Here is an 18,654-nt window from a genome sequence, read left to right as displayed (position 1 = left end):
CATGGCAGATCCAGAATATAACATGTGTGAGTGCACTGTGTGGTTGAGGGCCGAAAGGATGGTATAACCCAGTAATGTAACTTTTACCCCCCCCCCCCTCCTATCATCGCTAGCCAAGTGTGAAAGGTGAAAGTTAGTGTCTACCCCTGGTGATCTGCACATCTTCTCTTTTAGAACGGATGTTGAGTGATCAACCCACTTTCCAATTTTATTTTCGTTTCTAATCTTCATTATTATTATTATTATTATTATTATAGATTTGTTTTCTTTTTCTATATGCCACTCTAATAAACTGCTTCATCTACATTTTTAGGGAACTGATAGAAATTATATTACGATTCGGTTGTATTCTTCGGCACACTTGAATAGCTCATAATATACCCATCCTCTGGCTGATGCGTCCATATATTTTATACAATCATGTATATATGCAAAATAATCTAAATTATCCACAAAAGAAGCTGTACCGTAAAAAGAAAAGGGTGTGAAAGGAAATGGTTGTGGACCATAATATTTAATTCAGTTTCAAATAGAAATATGTAAATGAAGTAGTCTGTAAACTTAAAGTATGAAAAGAATAGAAATAGAAAGACTTAAAGATGTGAGAGAGAACCATAAAGGGGGCATGATCGTGTGTCTCAGTCTATAGCCAGGCTAAAACTGATGCAGTGTGGTATTTATGTCCCCATCCTATTTCTAAACTTATGTATTTTACAATTCAGATAGGGGGTTACCCAAGAAAGCTTTTTTTATCTGAAGGTGGAGTGTAGATCTTACACAGGTGTCAATCCTTCGTATGTTTTACTTTTTTTTTTAACATGAAATAAAATTGACAAAAAAGTTGAGGTAATTAAATATCAACATAAATGTAATATTTACTATCCTGTGAAACAATCAATTGCTTGCATTTCTATTTTAACAAGCATTCTGAGAGTATTGCATTAGCAATACTAGTCCCCTACCGGCAAGTGTAATCTGGTTCCCGTCAAGAATTGAAAATGCCATAATTCCGTCAAAAATTAATGAAGATGGACGAAATGCAAACTTGATCTATAACTAATCAAGGTAAAGCCACATACCAAAAATCAGCTCAATACCTACAAGCGTTTAGAAGAAAATTGTGGAAAACCCTTAAAAATTAAAAAGGCAGTTATTCCGTCAAAAATCAATGAAGCGGAACGAAATGCAAATTTTGATCTGTAACTCATCAAGATACACTCACATACCAAAAATCAGCTCAATATCTGAAAGCGTTTAAGAAAAAAGTGCGGAAAACCAAGTGGGACAGACTGACAGACAGACAGAGGGACAGCTAGACAGACAGACGGACGGACAGACTCAGAGGAAACCTATAGTCCCCTCCGGTTTCACCGGTAGGGGACTAAAAAACTGTCAATGAAAAAAAAGATTAAATGTACACATAAAGCCAGAAACGGACTCATCTCATCCTCAGAAAATCAAAAGTTTAGCGATTTTGGAACTCCACACAAATCTGATCGGGATAGGATCTCTTTAAATTATCAAAAATTATTAGTTTTTATTTTTATTTTACTAAATTCTTCCTATATGTGTGTACAAGAAAAGTTGATATGAATGTTCATACTGGGGCGGGATGTTTTGCGCCAATTCCGTTTCACACTGAGATGGTTCGCGCCCGAATGATTCACGCCGATTTCGGCGCGAAACATCTCACGTTTTATTTTAAATATTTAATCACATTTTGATCCGTTTTAAATTATTTATCAAATATAAGATATGAATATGTTGTGTACTCTAATTCATGACTTAATAACATGCACTACTGCCATAGTTAACGGATCGTATGGTGCCCGTTTGCTTAGCGTGTCTGTTCAACAATTCAACAGTGATTCAATGGGGATTTAATTGTAATAAGTTGGAGATCAAAAGGTGAGAATTGCAGTTGATGTGTGGGTTGTCCAAGCCAGCAGTAATTACTTAATTAGATGGCGGTATTATAATTATCTACTGTATATATACGTAATTAGCACAGTGTTATAATAATTCATAATTATGCTATGTATGTACACTTCAAACACAGACATAAATAATTTACGTCTCTGCTCAAATATAATCTTCTTAAATTAAATAAAATGTTCCAAAAATATCTATATTTACATATATTTTAAAATCTAAAATTTTGTAAAATGAACTAAACTCAGTAGCAAAACAGGATCGGCGCGAAACATCGCGGAGCGAACCATGCATAGGTGGGAAACATCCCGTTACCGCACAGGTCGGTCGTGTATATTTTGCATAATAGCTATTACCGTCGTGTGCATATCTCTGGCAATGTGCGATTGCTATTTGCACGACCGTCGTGTAAATAGATTTTTTTCTTACCTATGTGCACGACGGTCGTGTATATATCTCAGCAATTTGCAATAGCTATTCGCACGACGGTCGTGTAAATAGACTTTCTTTTCTATGCGCACGACGGTCGTGTATATATCATAGGCCAATGTTTTTATTTTACAGTACTAAACATTAAGTAACACAAATATTAGTAAGAAATGCAGTATCAACATACCTTGACTCAATTAACCCTTTCACGATAACTGTGGTACTACTCTTTTGCGGGGAAATTAATAACCTTTGGTGAAGTTTTTGAAGACAGATAATTAATGACATATAAAACAATTACTTTTATGTCATATTTCACCAAAATATATCATTTTGCCCTGTAAAAGAGCAGTATCACAGTTATCGTGAAACAGTATATATTAAGATTCTTAAATAGTATTTTTTTAAATGTTAACTCATAAATTAACATTATTAAAATAATTAAGTACACAATATATAAATGAATGATCCAAGAAATACACTACCTGACAACCATACCCTTTCCCCATAATGATGATTTTCAAATACTATGGAGTAATTTTTTTATAGATATCAAGTGAGGTATCGTATTTAGCGCGCAAAATATAAAAGCGCTGTAAAAATACTATTCTGCATAAAACAGCAATGAGATTCACTTATTGTCAATTAATTAACTAAAATAGAGAACTATTGCTAGACCTACCTTTTGTGAAGATCTTATCCCAATTATAAACAGCTTTAACACAGGTTCTTTTAATCTCGATTAATCGCAAGATTAGCAGACTAAATCGGAGTTTGTGTCGTTGATAAGGTGCCCCATATGTCATTAAACAAAAACATTCGCTTATAGCATTAAAAAAATGTAAATTTTTCTATGGAAAAGGGGAGACCATGTACCTGTAAGTGAGTAGAAAAAATACACATCATTTTATATGATGATTTTTTTCAACTTGAACAAATTAAACATGGCCCGGTGAATTATTCATAAGAAGATGGGTGCGGATCACAGATTTTAAGCAAAAATGCAAAAAAATCCAAGAATTCAAAGAAGAATGATTTTCTATTTCTTTAGTACAATTACATATTATATATTGATTTCATGTTCAGTGGCGTTATAAAATATGGAGTATGTTTTGGGGAAGTTATATTTTGGGTGTTACCTGCCGGAAACACACAATTTTACCGCAGATGGTTTTGAATGTTAAAAAAAGAAAAGGATGTTGTCAGGTGGCCCTCGAGATTGGTGAAAGCTAGAAAGGTGTCAGTTACACTGACAGTACATGTGCATCCCACAGGGAGACTCACTGGACGTGCATCTCACACAGACAATGCGAACAACATCCAGGTAAATTATTTTTTTTCATTAAATACTCTCTTACGGTACCTGTAGTTTACCGTCATGTTACATCACTTTATCATAAAGGATCAGTGCACTTAAGCTATGAGAGTTGGATCCCGGTGCTTTGCCAATAATAAATTTCCGAAATTTATAAACTTTTTGAATCAGAATTATTAAACAATATCTTAAGAGCAGGGTTTGATATATTATATCACATAAAAATATTAAATAATGCCGAGCGACACTGGTTTTTGCGACAGTGGTCTAGCAGTTTTGTCACATTTCTATTGTTATTCATATGCATACCAGTTTTCAACGACATTGTTTACATCGAGCCGCAACTTGTCCATTCTTCTCATTTGCACAGAATGTGTATTTTGATTTAAACTTATACATATATCCAAAGGGCAATGTTGGACAATTTGCGACTCATATGTAATTTTTTAAAAAATTCTCCAAACTACGCTCAAGTTAGCTACTAAATTAACAGGTCACCGAGTGTCAACCTATTTTGACCTGTTTGATATTATAATCACTTTACTCACGTGACATTCCACTGTTCGATATGCTTTCATTGTGTCTATCAATGGACTTCAGGGCTGTACACACGGATATGTATTTAAGTACAAAATCTGACTATGTATAGACTTTTAATACGGTGAATCCTGAGATTTTTCGAATCTTATAAAACTGTATTGAGAATAGGACAATGCTCTATTTCTTAATTAATACAAGTCTTAACTTACCTTTCATTTTTAAACCAATCAAAAGTACTCACATTCTGGTCATTCTATTTTTATCATAACAAAAAAAAGCACGTGGTAAATAATGGTCGACTTTAGCGGTAAAAATATCGAAAAACTCGTTGTTTTATGGGAAGAAGAGTTTTTATAACTACTGGGGTCTTCTCTTTGCACCTCATCTAGCGATGCATTGTGTGCACTGAGTACATATACGAGTGTTCTGCTGCTGTTTCCATTACGATGTTTTGTTTTTTTTCAGTTTTAACTACATGTAATTGTAAAAGTTGCTCAAATGCAGTGTTATCTATTCTAAAGAAGTTTTTATAACTACTGGGGTCTTCTCTTTGCACCTCATCTAGCGATGCATTGTGTGCACTGAGTACATATACGAGTGTTCTGCTGCTGTTTCCATTACAATGTTTTGTTTTTTTTTCAGTTTTAATGCAATGCATAATACGCTAACAGATACTGCTAACAGAACCTCGTTTTCCATTTGAGAGAGAGAGAGAGAGAGAAATATTGAGAGGGAAACACACAGAAATCCCTAAAGTCTATTAACAATCTAATGAAACGTATAAACGTGTGTACAGGAAAGTATTATAATACAAATATAATACTTGTATTATACAGTAACTACAAATCTCACCGTTTGTACCTGCCTGAACAACTTCAAAATAATGAAGAATTTTGCGAAAATTTTTTAGGGTCTTAAAGTTTACCTTGTCTTCTTTCACTAAATTGTGTTTTTCGTTTGGTATTTTGAAGGAAATTCTGGTACTACCAGTGCAAATCAAGTGCACGATTAGTATGTAGCTGTGTTAGCTTATGTCGCCTCTGTATTATGGTCCATCATGGCCGTAGGAACCAGGGGGGGGGGCCATGCCCTCCCCAATAATTTTGCCGATATATAGATTACTATAGAAAACATAGCTACTATACGCTTGTGCCCCCTCAATAAAAACGTCTAATGACCTTTTTTGTTTTTTTTTTTTGCTTGTCAAGGAATTTTTGGTAGTCGATAGTGCCCCCTCAACTGAAAATGTATGGCTGTGCCCCCCCCCCCCCCCAAACTCAAATGCTTCCTACTGGCCTGTGGTCTGCAGGCATCTACAGACACATCCCTAAACACTAGTATCATACCTGACAATATTTGGATTGCCAAAATGAAAGAGATATTGAAGACATAAGCAAGTGATTATTGATATAGTAACGCTGTAGAATTTTCGGGTCGGGTATTTACATCTATTTTAAACCTTAATTTCATGAATTTAACTTGAAAAATCTTTATTTGTTACATTAAATTTACATTGAAAACAAGTCTTAACCATGCGAACGTCTAGACATCGATGACTTGGCCTACTGTTAGCCACAACCTGACCATTCCTGCTCGTTTTGATAATTATCTAATACTTGAATGAAGTAGATTTCAATTGTGATGTTTATTTATCACTGTTATCGTTATCAATCCTTTGATTTCGATGTCATTTTTTGTATTGAACAGACTCTAATATATAAACCAGACCCGAACCGAAATCCGGAAAAATGGAACCGAACCGAACAACTTGGACCGCGGTTCTCGGTTATTTCGGGTACTCGTGACAGCCCTAATCACCGTGAGTACTACATACAATCATGTATAATTTGTTTCACTACACGTTTGTATTACTCTACGTACTACATGTACAGTGAATTACGATTAAATGTAGTGTGACATCGAAGTCATGTACATGTGATTCTTTCTTAAAACATACATTCATTCTTTGAATTGAAAAGCATTCAGCATATAAAACGAAAAATGATAAAGCTAAAGAAAAAAGAGAAGGCATTTTTTATCATATACGAAAACTTAAGATTGATCTAATTCGGTGCTAGGCATCAAACATATGGATACGAATTGTGAAAATGATCAATATGTATGGCCATGAATCATTTATTATTTGTTTGAATCATGAAACTACACAATCTTTCTCTCCTCCATTTAAATTCATACTGTAGAATCAATCTGGAAATAATGTGCAAATGTTTACATTCCACTTCCATGCGATTTAAATATCTCCTCCCATTTGCTGGTACCTTAAATTCGAAAGTGGTCCAGTTCAAATTTCCGGAATTTAAGGCTTATACATGTTCTTTTCAATGACGTTGTGTGGAATTATAGCAATATGTTTAACAAAATATTCGAAGTATAAATATCAAAAGCATGCACAATAATCATAGATTAATTTAGCAATATAGTCTAATTTAAGGCTTAAAATGGGTGGACGAAAAGGCTCCAAATGACACTCTAAAGTGCACTCATTCTTTATGAAAGTAACATTAAATGGTAGAATCATATAAGAATTAATGTTTTATGTGTATCTTTTTTACCAAAACAAAATTACTGTTCTTAGAAAATCTATTATTTAAAATTGCATATGGGTATAAATTCCATTTACATTTCTAGATCTACGTGACTTAAATAAAGGGGGGGGGGTCTTACGCAGCAGAGTGTATACGGCGCGGATCTAAGAAGTCTGATTTTAGATTGGGGGGGGGTTACATTGAATGTGAATGCAAAAGGGAAAGGGGGGCTCACTAGTCTTTGCCAACAATTCTTACTTAAAAATTAAGAGAACAAAATAAATGTAACAAATGTTTCAGGTTGAAAATTTGAGAATTCATGCATGCAGTTCTCCAAAATGTTGCCATTTAGGCCATCTTTAAAAAAATGTTTGCCCAGCGGCCTCTCCCGACCAAGTGGTGGGCCCAACTCAAACCTTTTTTTAAAACCTGCAGGAAATGATATTTTTTTAATTTAAATTCATTCCAAAATTTTCTCATCACATTAACAGCTATTTAAATATTATTAATACCTTTAATTTTTAATATATTTTGAAAATCAGTATTGATGTTGAAAATTTCTGGAAAAAAATTTCCTCCTACTTACCAACCTTGTTTTTACCCTTAGTTGACAGAAGGCAAATAAACATATTTTATAAAGATGGCCTAATTTGTATAAATTTTCTAGGACAACATGGACATTGGGTAATGTTATCTCCAGTATCATAGGTGTGTGAGTTATTATGAAAGTCATTCATTAAACAATATAAAATAAATTGCTCCCAAAATTGACACAAATTTCATCTGTATATATTTGTGTATAGGTAAGAGACTATCACGTCAGTCTATAGAGAGATCAAATCCTGGAAGTGCTGGGACCATTAAACTTCAGACAACGAAGAAAATGTGGGCCATTTTCCAAAGGAAGCAAGGGGATAAAGAGTAAGGGAAGGAGCTAACACATTTAAAGGCAGAGGAAGGGGAGGAGCTAACACATATAAAGGTGGAGCAAGGGGAGGGGCTTACACATCTTAAGGCAGGAAAGGAGCTAAGACATTGGAAGGCAGAGGAAGGGGAGGAGCTAGCACATTTAAAGGGAGAGGAAGGGGAGGAGCTAACACATATAGAGGTGGAGCAAGGGGAGGGGCTAACGCATTCAAAGCAGAGGAAGGGGAGGAGACAACACATATAAAGGTGGGGCAAGAGGAGTGGCTAACAATCAAAAAGATGGAGGAAGGGGAGGGGGTAGAACACAGAAAGGTGGAGTCTAAATCAGAAAAACAGGGAGGGGGATTAAAGAGACAGAGAGCAAAAAGAAATAAATACATGCCAGACACTGTTCCTCTTCAGCTACCACCATGTAAAATATGTGGGAAGCCAGCCTCAGGAATTCATTATGGTGTCAACTCCTGTGAAGCTTGTAAGGTAATTTTATGATGATGTAATGATGTAATCTCTAATAAAGCTTGTAAGGTACTTTTAATAAGTGATAGTATAAACTTCTGTGAAGCTTTTAACTAAAGGTAATTTTATGATGCTAACTCCTGTATAGCTTGCAAAGAAATAATTAAATTATCCACGTTTCATAGGGCCAGTAATAGGGGAAACTGTCTCTATTCAGCTGTAATTTTGGGTCATGAAAAATGCTGCAAATTAAAGTAACAGTTGTTTTAATTAAATTTTTTTACTGAACAGGGATTTTTTCGTCGGTTTCTTAAGAAGAAGGAGCCATATAAATGTTCCAAGGGAGGGGACTGTGACATTCAGAAGTCCACAGGAATCGTGTGTTCTGGATGTCGTCTCCAGAAGTGTTTCAGTCTAGGAATGTCTAAGGAAGGTACGTCAACCCTAATAGGAAATTTAACACAAGATGTAAATTTGAAGAACCCCAAATGCTTTGACCTTGTAGAAATGACCTTGAATTAAGGTCTTGACACCTCCTTTTGTCATTTACAATTCTCATACCAAACATGAAGTATCCATATTTATCATGTTTATAATATGAAAAGAAATAAAGTTGCAGTCAGATTATTTTGATCAAAAGCAGTATAAAATCAACTCCCATCAGTACTTTCATTACTTTGATTACTTAAGTGTACAGTCTTTATTTGTAAAACTTCAGGGAAATATGCACCTCTATTAGGCTCAAACTTCATTGCATGGGGAAGGTAAAGGAATATTTCATATTTACTGTAAACATACTTGTTATAATTCTGTGAGGTCATAATTCTGTGGAATTTCACAGAAAATTTTTGACCACATACATAGCTTAAATTAATACCAAAAAGTGCTTGAATGTACAGTATTTAAATCTGAATTGTTATTATTTTGCAACATTGGTAGGTATACGTCAGGGTAGATACACACTTCAAGAACGAACAAATGCCATTATAGAGATGAGGAAACTTAAGAAGGAGGAAGAAACACAATCAAATCAAAAAAGCAAGGGACAATACTCAAACTATTCTATTAAGTGTGAAAGAGACACCACATCCGAATCACTTTCTTCATCCCCCAGTTCATCTGGTTCCCACGATTCCTCATCTAGATCTATATCAGTCAAAGGTCATGTCAAAGGTCATACTCTGCCATCCACAGAAAATTACTCACCCGATTCATCTCAAAATGACAGCTTTAATCCAAAAATAATTATAAATGAGTCACAAGCATCTAACCCCAAAATCAAGGCAGAGAGTTCCGGTGAGGACTCAGCATCCACTTCACATTCCACAGCATTGCCTTTCCAGAATTCCAGTATTAACATTCCATCACTTCCTGTAATGGTTGGAAACATGTCAGTGGGTATAGAGGAACAGACAATTCGGACATTCACGGAGAGTTTGATGAGGGGATATAATGAGATGAAGCCGTTCACCAAGGATATGTCGGATGAGGAAATCCATGCCTTATTGCAGGACGGATATGTAAGTAACGCAAGATACTTTAAATTGTCAAGAAGTTATCAAGAAGTAGGAGTTTTCTGTATCAAAATTATCAATGTCCAGTTGTTGTTGAACAGATCAGATATTGAAATTTGTTCAGTCATAAGTTGAAATTTTAAAGTTTTTGCTTAAGTCATACGTTTAATGATGTTTTAGCACATTTACCACAGTAGAGCATTCTTGCTCAACATATGACACATTGCAGTATCTGTAGAAAGTGCATTCATTATTTCAGTACTTTGATTCTGTCATTTTCATGCTGAATAGTCCCTGAGATGTGTTCATGCAGTCACGTTCATTTGTAATTTCAAGTTGTCAGTTGCTTTAATTATTTAAAAGTACAGTTAAATTAACACAGTAGAGTTTTCCCACTCAATGTGGCAGATTAAATTAATAATTCTACAAGTACAGTAAAAATTATTATTATAACAGTAACTTGATCCAAAGAGCCAAATGGCATCATGCACAGATCATCAGATCAAATGAGAGGTAAATCGTCGAGTTTGATCTGATGATCCGCGCCTGTCAACGAGACGTGATACGGCTCTCTGATCAAGTTACTGATATAATGATAAAGGACAAGTGCACTTAAGCAATGCTTAATGGGCCCTTTTCAGTGCCGTATTACTTTAGAATATATTGCCAAATCGTTCTCTTTTGGTAATAGTTAAACACAAGTGGATATTTCTAATTAAAATCACGTTAAAACATCACCTAAATCAGGCTGAGCATGGATTTGAAACAAATGAAGATTTTTAAATGCCTATAGATACCCCAAATCTGGAAAGTCGTACCGAACCTATTTTGAGTTTCGTTTTTTTAAATCAAGGGGAGGAGACATTTAAATCGGACACTTATAAAAACAATCTGATGGTGGATCATTGATGGGCGCGTTTGCTGAATGATACTTCTTGCGCTATTTTACCTTTAAAAAATCGTGTCTGTAGCCATAGTGATCAAACTAAGAAATTTGCACGCTTGCATTTGAAACAAGCATTCTGAGAGTATTGCATTAGCAATACTAGTCCCCTACCGGCAAGTGTAATCTGGTTCCCATTAAGAATTGAAAATGCCATAATTCCGTCAAAAATTAATGAAGCGGGAAGAAATGCAAACTTGATCTATAACTAATCAAGGTAAAGCCACATACCAAAAATCAGCTCAATATCTACAAGCGTTTAGAAGAAAATTGCGGAAAACCCGTAAAAATTGAAAAGGCCGTAATTCCGTCAAAAATCAATGAAGCGGAACGAAATGCAAACTTGATCTGTAACTCATCAAGATACTCTCACGTACCAAAAATCAGCTCAATATCTGCAAGCGTTTAGGAAAAAAGTGCGGAAAACCAAGTGGGACAGACTGACAGACAGACAGAGGGACAGACGGACAGACAGACAGACGGACGGACAGACTCAGAAGAAACCTATAGTCCCCTCCAGTTTCACCGGTAGGGGACTAATAATACAATGAGTATTAACATTAGTTCCTTTAAATTTTAAATTGAAAAAAAGTGTATTTAGGTGGCTTTCAAAACCGGTACCATTGTCTTGCATGGATGTTAAAAATGTTTGACGCTTTAAGTATGATGACATTTTAACGACACTAAACCCTCCTAACCCTCCCGTGTTCCTAAAACCAAATACATACAAACTTCTCTATTCGGCACGACTTCAATTTAATGATACAAAACGTGGCTATCTTTTACAGTGAGCACCTTTGAGGAATGTTTACCTGGGTAGTACTCAAGTGACTACCGGTATTTTAAATAATTTATTCCACGGGTGGGTTCAACATAGGTCATACACTGTCAGGTAAATAGCTCTTGCTTGCTATAGGAAAACATTGAACTTTTCATACATTTTTAATATTTTAAGTACAAGACTAATCTTGTACAAATTTCCTACTTTCACACAAGCTTTATAAATGTATAATGCATTTTTTGTCATTCGCACAAGTTTGTACAACGTTAGGCTGACAGTAAACAAAAGTTTTGAAATGAATGACCGTCCTCGATTTACTATAGAAAATCACGAATGTCGGCTGACCCCTACCACATTGTTTGGCTTTGCTCTTTGTATATTCATGAATTTCAGCGATAAAATTTGTTGAATCTCATGGTTTAGATATCAATTAATGATCTGAGATGAAAAATTATGCTCAATTTGATTCTATATTTTTTCACATTTGACCTGGGCCCATAAGTGCACTCGTTCTTTATTATATACCCCTCTATAATTAGTAAAATATAAAAAGAAAATTTTGGGGATCAATTTTACAACTTTTGTCCATTAATTAAAACAAAACATTTTCTCAAGGAACTTTTTGATACACAAGAAAAAACGTCATGTATACTGTGTACTACGTCATTAGTATCAGTGATATGGATTAGAAAATTGGATCACACCATGATGTCATTGAGTGAAATCAACTTTCAGTAAAATTGAGTGATACACAGTTGGGTATATAATAAAGTACAGTTATTATATAGCAAACCCATTTATAATGAATTTATGATTAAATCAAATTGTGTGTATCACTATAGGGATCAAAATTGTTCATCTCTGGCACTTCCTGATAAGCTTATTTTACTGAACATATGTTATAAAAACATAGCTGTACATTATAACTTCACTTGTAGGTGAAATATAACCAGAAAATACAACTATTTGGTAACATGGATCCTCTGCCCGCTAACATCTACAACGAAATCTTCAATGTCACCAATATGGATATCGACGGACGAACGAAAATTCTAGAGCTAATTCGGACAGAACTGGTCACTGTTATCCACGAATATGTACGCTTTACTCATGGTATCCCAGCATTCAAAGACCTACCTGCGAAGGATCAAGCAGGGCTACTGAAGGGTTAGAGTTAACAATTTATTTGCCATTGATTTTTGTAACACTATAGAAGTACTGTTAATCATTTATTGGCAACAAAAGGCATTCATACAGTGTGCACCAAAAGGATTAGCCTGATACCTGAACAATTGTAGAAATTTGGTTGGGCTACTAGTAAAATTAGATTGGCACTAGCCCAATCAGACTTTAGAATTTTCAATAATAGTTATGTAGACTATTTCTCGGTATTCTTTCAATATCAAACATTTTCATCTAAAAAAAAATCTTGATTATGAAAGATTTATGACTTTCTTGATGATTTTCATGTCCCTGTAGGTTTTTTTGCTGTCATGCTTGGTTTGTGTTAATTAAACAATAAAATGCTTTCTTTGGTTGTTACATGTAAAAGGGGAATTAATGTTGCAGATGTTGCAGAAAAATGGGGTTGTAATTTTTTCTGCAATAGCTGCAACTTTAATTCCGTATTGACAACCAAAGAAAGGCATTTTATTGTTTATATTTATATCTGTGCAAATAATTATGTAAAGTAGTATTAAGTACATTAAATATTGTATTATTAATATGTATGTCATTGTACGTTTCATTGATGGAACAGCCACTGCTCAGTAAATCTGTACAGGTGAAATGCATAGCAGTGTTTACTGGCTGATAAACAACAATGGTTTTCTAAAGAAATAAGGAAGAAAATATTCAGTGGATGTAAATTTTAATAATTCACCAAACCAAATGCATATGCAAATTAGGGAAGAGCTGTTTTAAAAAAAGTTTATAGTACAGAGACTGTCACTGAAGATAATAAGCAGCATGAATTAAAACAATAATCAAAAGGACTGAAATAAAATAAAATTGTGTCATTTTATTTTTCACACTTTTGGGGGGCTATAAAAAAGTTTTTCAGGCTAGTAACTTTTTGCCATAACAGAAAACCCCCATTGGGCTGGTGCTGAAAAAAGTTTTTGGCACACACTGTTCACATTGTTAGGGGAGGAATCCCAGACCCCCCTTGTACTTTTTTAAGTCCCCTTGTATTTCAATTCTTAAGTACAACCCTGCACACTATAACTAATAAAAGAAAGGTTCTTTTTGAGAAGTTATTTTCATACCGAATTTGATCAAGATTTATTTTCATGCTTAGTCTTTAAATGATCAAAGGTTAGAGATGCAATCCTGAGCTTACAGTTTATATAAAGCATGTCCATGATATTTTAAACTTGTTTTTAATCCATCTTTTAGCTGCCAGACTTGAATTCTTCCTGATGCTGTGCTATAGAACTTTGGACCCAGAGACGGGAATGATGGTCTCATACACTGGACACGTCCTTCCCATCAGGCAGTTCTGTGCCTACGCCCCCGAGGGCATGTCTACATCATGGCTAGAAGTGTCATGTGACATTCGCCGTCTTCAACTTCAACCCAAGGAGCATGCCGCCATGTTGGCCATCTGTCTGACATTTACAGGTTTGTGTGTCTTTTGTTTTCCCCTGAGATACAACAGTGTATACATGTATATACACTTGAACTTCAGTATTTCAAACTTCGATATCTCAAATTCCATGGATATGTCAAAGTGAGATGGGAGCCAATCCACCTTTTCTTATTAACTCACCTGAGCCGAAGGCTCAAGTGAGCTTTTCTGATCGAAATTTGTCCGTTTTCTGTCATTGTCGTTGTTTTTGTCGGCGTCATTGTAAACTTTTTACAATTTCATCTTCTTCTCCAGAACCACTGGGCCAATTTCAACCAAACTTGGCACAAAGTATCCTTAGGTGAAGGGGATTCAAGTTTGTTCAAATAAAAGGCCACACCCACTTTCAAGGGGAGATAATTACAAATTAGTAAAAATTAATGGCATCTTTTAAAAATCTTCTTCTCATGAACCACTAGGCCAGAAAAGATGAAACTTGTGTGGAATCAGCCTCAGGTAGTGTAGATTCAAGTTTGTTCAAATCATAACCCCTGGGGGTAGGGTGGGGCCACAATGGACGATCAAAGTTTTACATAAGAATATATAGGAAAAATCTTTATAAGTCTTCTTCTTAAGAATAGCAGAGTCATAATTGGTCATTTTTATATGGAAGCATCCTCAGGTAGTGTAGATTCAGATTTGTTCAAATCATGACCCCGGGGGGTAGGTTGGGGCCACAATGGATGAGCAGAGTTACACACAGGAATATATAGGAAAAAATCTTTTAAAAATCTTCTTCTCAAGAACAACAAAGCTATGATTGTTCATATTTATAAGGTAGCATTCTCAGATAGTGTCCATTCCAGTTTGTTCAAATCATGACCCCCGGGGGTAGGGTGGGGCCACAATGGACGATCAAAGTTTAACATAGGACTATATAGGAAAAATCTTTAAGAATTTTGTTCTCAACAACAACAAAGCTAAGATTGGTCATATTTATATGGATGCATCCTCAGGTAGTGTAAATTCAAGTTTGTTCAAATTATTACCCCTGGGGGGTAGGGTGGGGCCACAATGGATGAGCAAAGTTTTACATATTAGGAGTATTTAGGAAAAAACAGCAAAGCCATGATTGGTCATTATCTATTTGGAAGCATCCTCAGGTAGTGTAGATTCCAGTTTGTTCAAACCATGACCCCTGAGGGGTAGGGTGGGCCACAATGGACGAGCAAAGTTGTACATAGGAATTTTTTTTTTAAAATCTTCTCAAGAACAGCAAAGCCATGATTAGTTATATGGAAGCATCCTCAGGTAGTGTGGATTCAGATTTGTTTAAATCATGACCCCCAGGGATAGGGTGGGACCACATTGAAAGTGCAAACTTATAGGAAAAAAGCCACAGTTCAGCAAAGAAATGTGTAAGCATCCTTAGGGTAGATTCAAGTTTGTTCAAATCATACCCCCCCCCCCCTTTTTTTAGGGGTAGGTGAGGGCCAATTATAAATGCATTTATACTTTTTAAAACTGAACTAATTTCTGCTTTTTTCCTAGCCACTGCTCAGGTGAGCGATATGGCCCATGGGCCTCTTGTAAATTTTGACCTTGATATCTCAAATCACTTGATATCACAAAGTTATTTTTTTCTTTTCCAATTGAGGTTAAGATAATGAGGTTTGACTGTATTTTCAATATTAGGACATTTAATTTTTTTTAACTGTCTTTCTCTCTAACTCTTCTAATATTGACTTGGTTTTGAATCGCTGTATAGGCATACTGCATATTAATTATCAACTTTAGTGACATGACCATGCATTATGTAACGTCATCGAAAAGTTCAAAGGTTAGCTGAGAATTTTGCTACAGTTTGGGTTATGAACAAATTTATTTGCATAATAAAATATGATGATTACAATTCTAGTGCATTTTTATTTTTTTAGCTCACCTGAGCCGAAGGCTCAAGTGAGCTTTTCTGATCACATTTTGTCTGTAGTCCGTCTGTCCGTCTGTCTGTCTGTCTGTCTGTAAACTTTTCACATTTTCGACTTCTTCTCCAGAACCACTGGGCCAATTTCAACCAAACTTGCCACAAAGTATCCTTGGGTAAAGGGGATTCAAGTTTGTTCAAATGAAGGGCCACGCCCTTTTTCAAGGGGAGATAATTAAGAATTCGTGAAAAATTAATGGCATCATTAAAAAATCTTCTTCTCAAGAACCACTGTGCTTGAAAATATGAAACTTATGTGGAAGCATCCTCAGGTAGTGTAGATTCAAGTTTGTTCAAATCTTGACCCCTGGGGGTCAGGTGGGGCCACAATGGGCAATCAAAGTTTTACATAGGAATATATAGGAAAAATCTTTAAAAATCTTCTTCTCAAGAACAGCAAAGCCATGATTGGTCATATTTATATGGTAGCATCCTCAGATAGTGTAGATTCAAGTTTGTTCAAATCATGACCCCCGGGGGTCGGGTGGGGCCACAACAGGCGATCAAAGTTTTACATAGGAATATATAGGAAAAATCTTTAAAAATCTTCTTCTCAAGAACAGCAAAGCCATGATTGATCATATTTATATGGAAGCATCCTCAGATAGTGTAGATTCAAGTTTGTTCAAATCATGACCCCCGGGGGTCGGGTGGGGCCACAATGGGCGATCAAAGTTTTACATAGGAATATATAGGAAAAATCTTTAAAAATCTTCTTCTCAAGAACAGCAAAGCCATGATTGGTCATATTTATATGGTAGCATCCTCAGATAGTGTAGATTCAAGTTTGTTCAAATCATGACCCCCGGGGTCAGGTGGGGCTACAATGGGCGATCAAAGTTTTACATAGGAATATATAGGAAAAATCTTTAAAAAATCTTCTTCTCAAGAACAGCAAAGCCATGATTGGTAATATTTAAATGGAAGCATCCTCAGATAGTGTAGATTCAAATTTGTTCAATTCATAAACCCCCCCCCCCCCCCCAACCACTTTTATATTTAAATTTTTCAACCTTTCAAGACTGAACTGATTTCTGCTTTACCTAGCCATAGTGCTCAGGTGAGCGATGTGGCCCATGGGCCTCTTGTTTTATTTCATACAGTCTTAATTATTTTCTTTCTCATTTTCTAGGCATAGAATTTTAGGTCTGAATTACCTTAAATGATTAATGTACTTATTTTGAGGCATACCACATATTTGCGTCATAACCTACATGTGATTTAGAAAGTTCAAACATCAATTAGCACTGTGAGTTTTTTTTTCATCACGTGCTGCAGTCCAAATCCATCCAGGTATAAGAAGAATTGTCACCTTACAATAAGTTGTTAATTGAAATTTCACAGATTTTTTTTCCCAGACCTTTGAAAATGTAGTTCTACTTTCAGTTCTTACAAGTGATAGAATCAGGTAACTTATAATGCAGTTTTATTTTTGTAGATCGCTGTTCCCTAGAAAACCCGGAGGCAGTTGACAAAATTCAGGTTAATCTGCTAAAAGTCCTCCAATACCTGCTGAAGGAGAGGTATGAGGAAGGGAGTGGTCGACAGTTGGCCAAAATCATGGATGTTTTCATCAAACTCCGAGGCCTGAACGAGGAGTTCCTGATGGTGTACAAAAAAATTTGTCAGGACAAGTTTCTTATTGAGCAGTTGCCTGAATTACTACAGTTTCTGTTTGATGAATGAAACATGACCAAACAAGAAAAAAATTCTATGCTCATTGTTTTGTGTTAAGGTGCCGTGACCTTTTCCTGTAGTGTTAAGGAGGGATAACTCTGAAAAATGGATGAATCACTGTTTTTCCTTTTTAAAATCTCCACCTTTAACACTGATTTGTTTAAAAACTTGCCCAGAATATAGAAATTTGATTCAGGTTCATAACTCTCACTGGGTAAATGACTATTTCTATTGTCAAGGTAAAAAGCCATTTCTGTCAAATATTGCCTCGCAATGTACACTAAAATCATGAGCATTTTAATTTATATAAATTAGATTTCTTTTGAAAAATCATTAGAGATAAAGCGAAAATTTTAGAAGAGTGAACAGACAGATGAAGAACCTTAATAATTCATTTTCATCCCTTTGAATTTTTTTACAGAATTTTTTTTTTTTTTACATATGAATATTTATATATATATACATTTTACATGTATAGAGAACGATTGGAAGTCTTTATTGTAATTTTTATTGTATTGTACATTGTATTTCAGGGCAATGTATTGCTTGATGTTTTGATCATAACTATCTCAGGGAATTGCGTTATTTAGTGCTTTTTATCAAAGAATTCCATTTAATGAGTAGTTTACTTTGTCAATTACCTTTAGAGTATTAATTTTCTAGTCATAATGCAACAGGGTAAAACAGAATCATAGGGTTACACAGTGATAAAGGGGCAGCCAATGGTAAAACAGAATAGTGTTACACAGTGATAAAGGGGCAGCTAATGGTAAAACAGAATAGTGTTACACAGTGATAAAGGGGCAGCCACTGGTAAAACAGAATAGTGTTACACAGTGATAAAGGGGCAGCCAACGGTAAAACAGAATAGTGTTACACAGTAATAAAGGGGCAGCCAATGGTAAAACAGAATAGTGTTACACAGTGATAAAGGGGCAGCCAATGGTAAAACAGAATAGTGTTACACAGTGATAAAGGGGCAGCCAACGGTAAAACAGAATAGTGTTACACAGTGATAAAGGGGCAGCCACTGGTAAAACA

General features: G+C 35.3%; 1 protein-coding gene across 1 annotated transcript; it reads left to right on the top strand.

Annotated features, from left to right (window-relative positions):
- Positions 1-6,836: 6,836 nt before the first annotated feature.
- On the top strand, positions 6,837-17,900 carry LOC133189254 (nuclear receptor ROR-beta-like). Its single transcript, XM_061324658.1, has 8 exons — positions 6,837-6,840; positions 7,566-7,683; positions 7,782-8,166; positions 8,437-8,578; positions 9,085-9,665; positions 12,322-12,550; positions 13,781-14,005; positions 17,375-17,900. Exons 1-8 carry the CDS (start codon positions 6,837-6,839, stop codon positions 17,620-17,622), a joined length of 1,932 nt encoding a protein of 643 aa, XP_061180642.1. The 3' UTR covers positions 17,623-17,900.
- Positions 17,901-18,654: the final 754 nt, after the last annotated feature.

The sequence above is a fragment of the Saccostrea echinata genome, unplaced genomic scaffold (assembly GCF_033153115.1).
Source record: "Saccostrea echinata isolate AGI-Se365-2 ecotype Australia unplaced genomic scaffold, CSIRO_AGI_Sech_v1 ptg000017l, whole genome shotgun sequence".
NCBI lineage: Eukaryota > Metazoa > Mollusca > Bivalvia > Ostreida > Ostreidae > Saccostrea > Saccostrea echinata.
The sequence above is the reverse complement of the archived record's forward strand: the minus strand, read 5'-3'. Positions and strand labels throughout refer to the sequence as shown.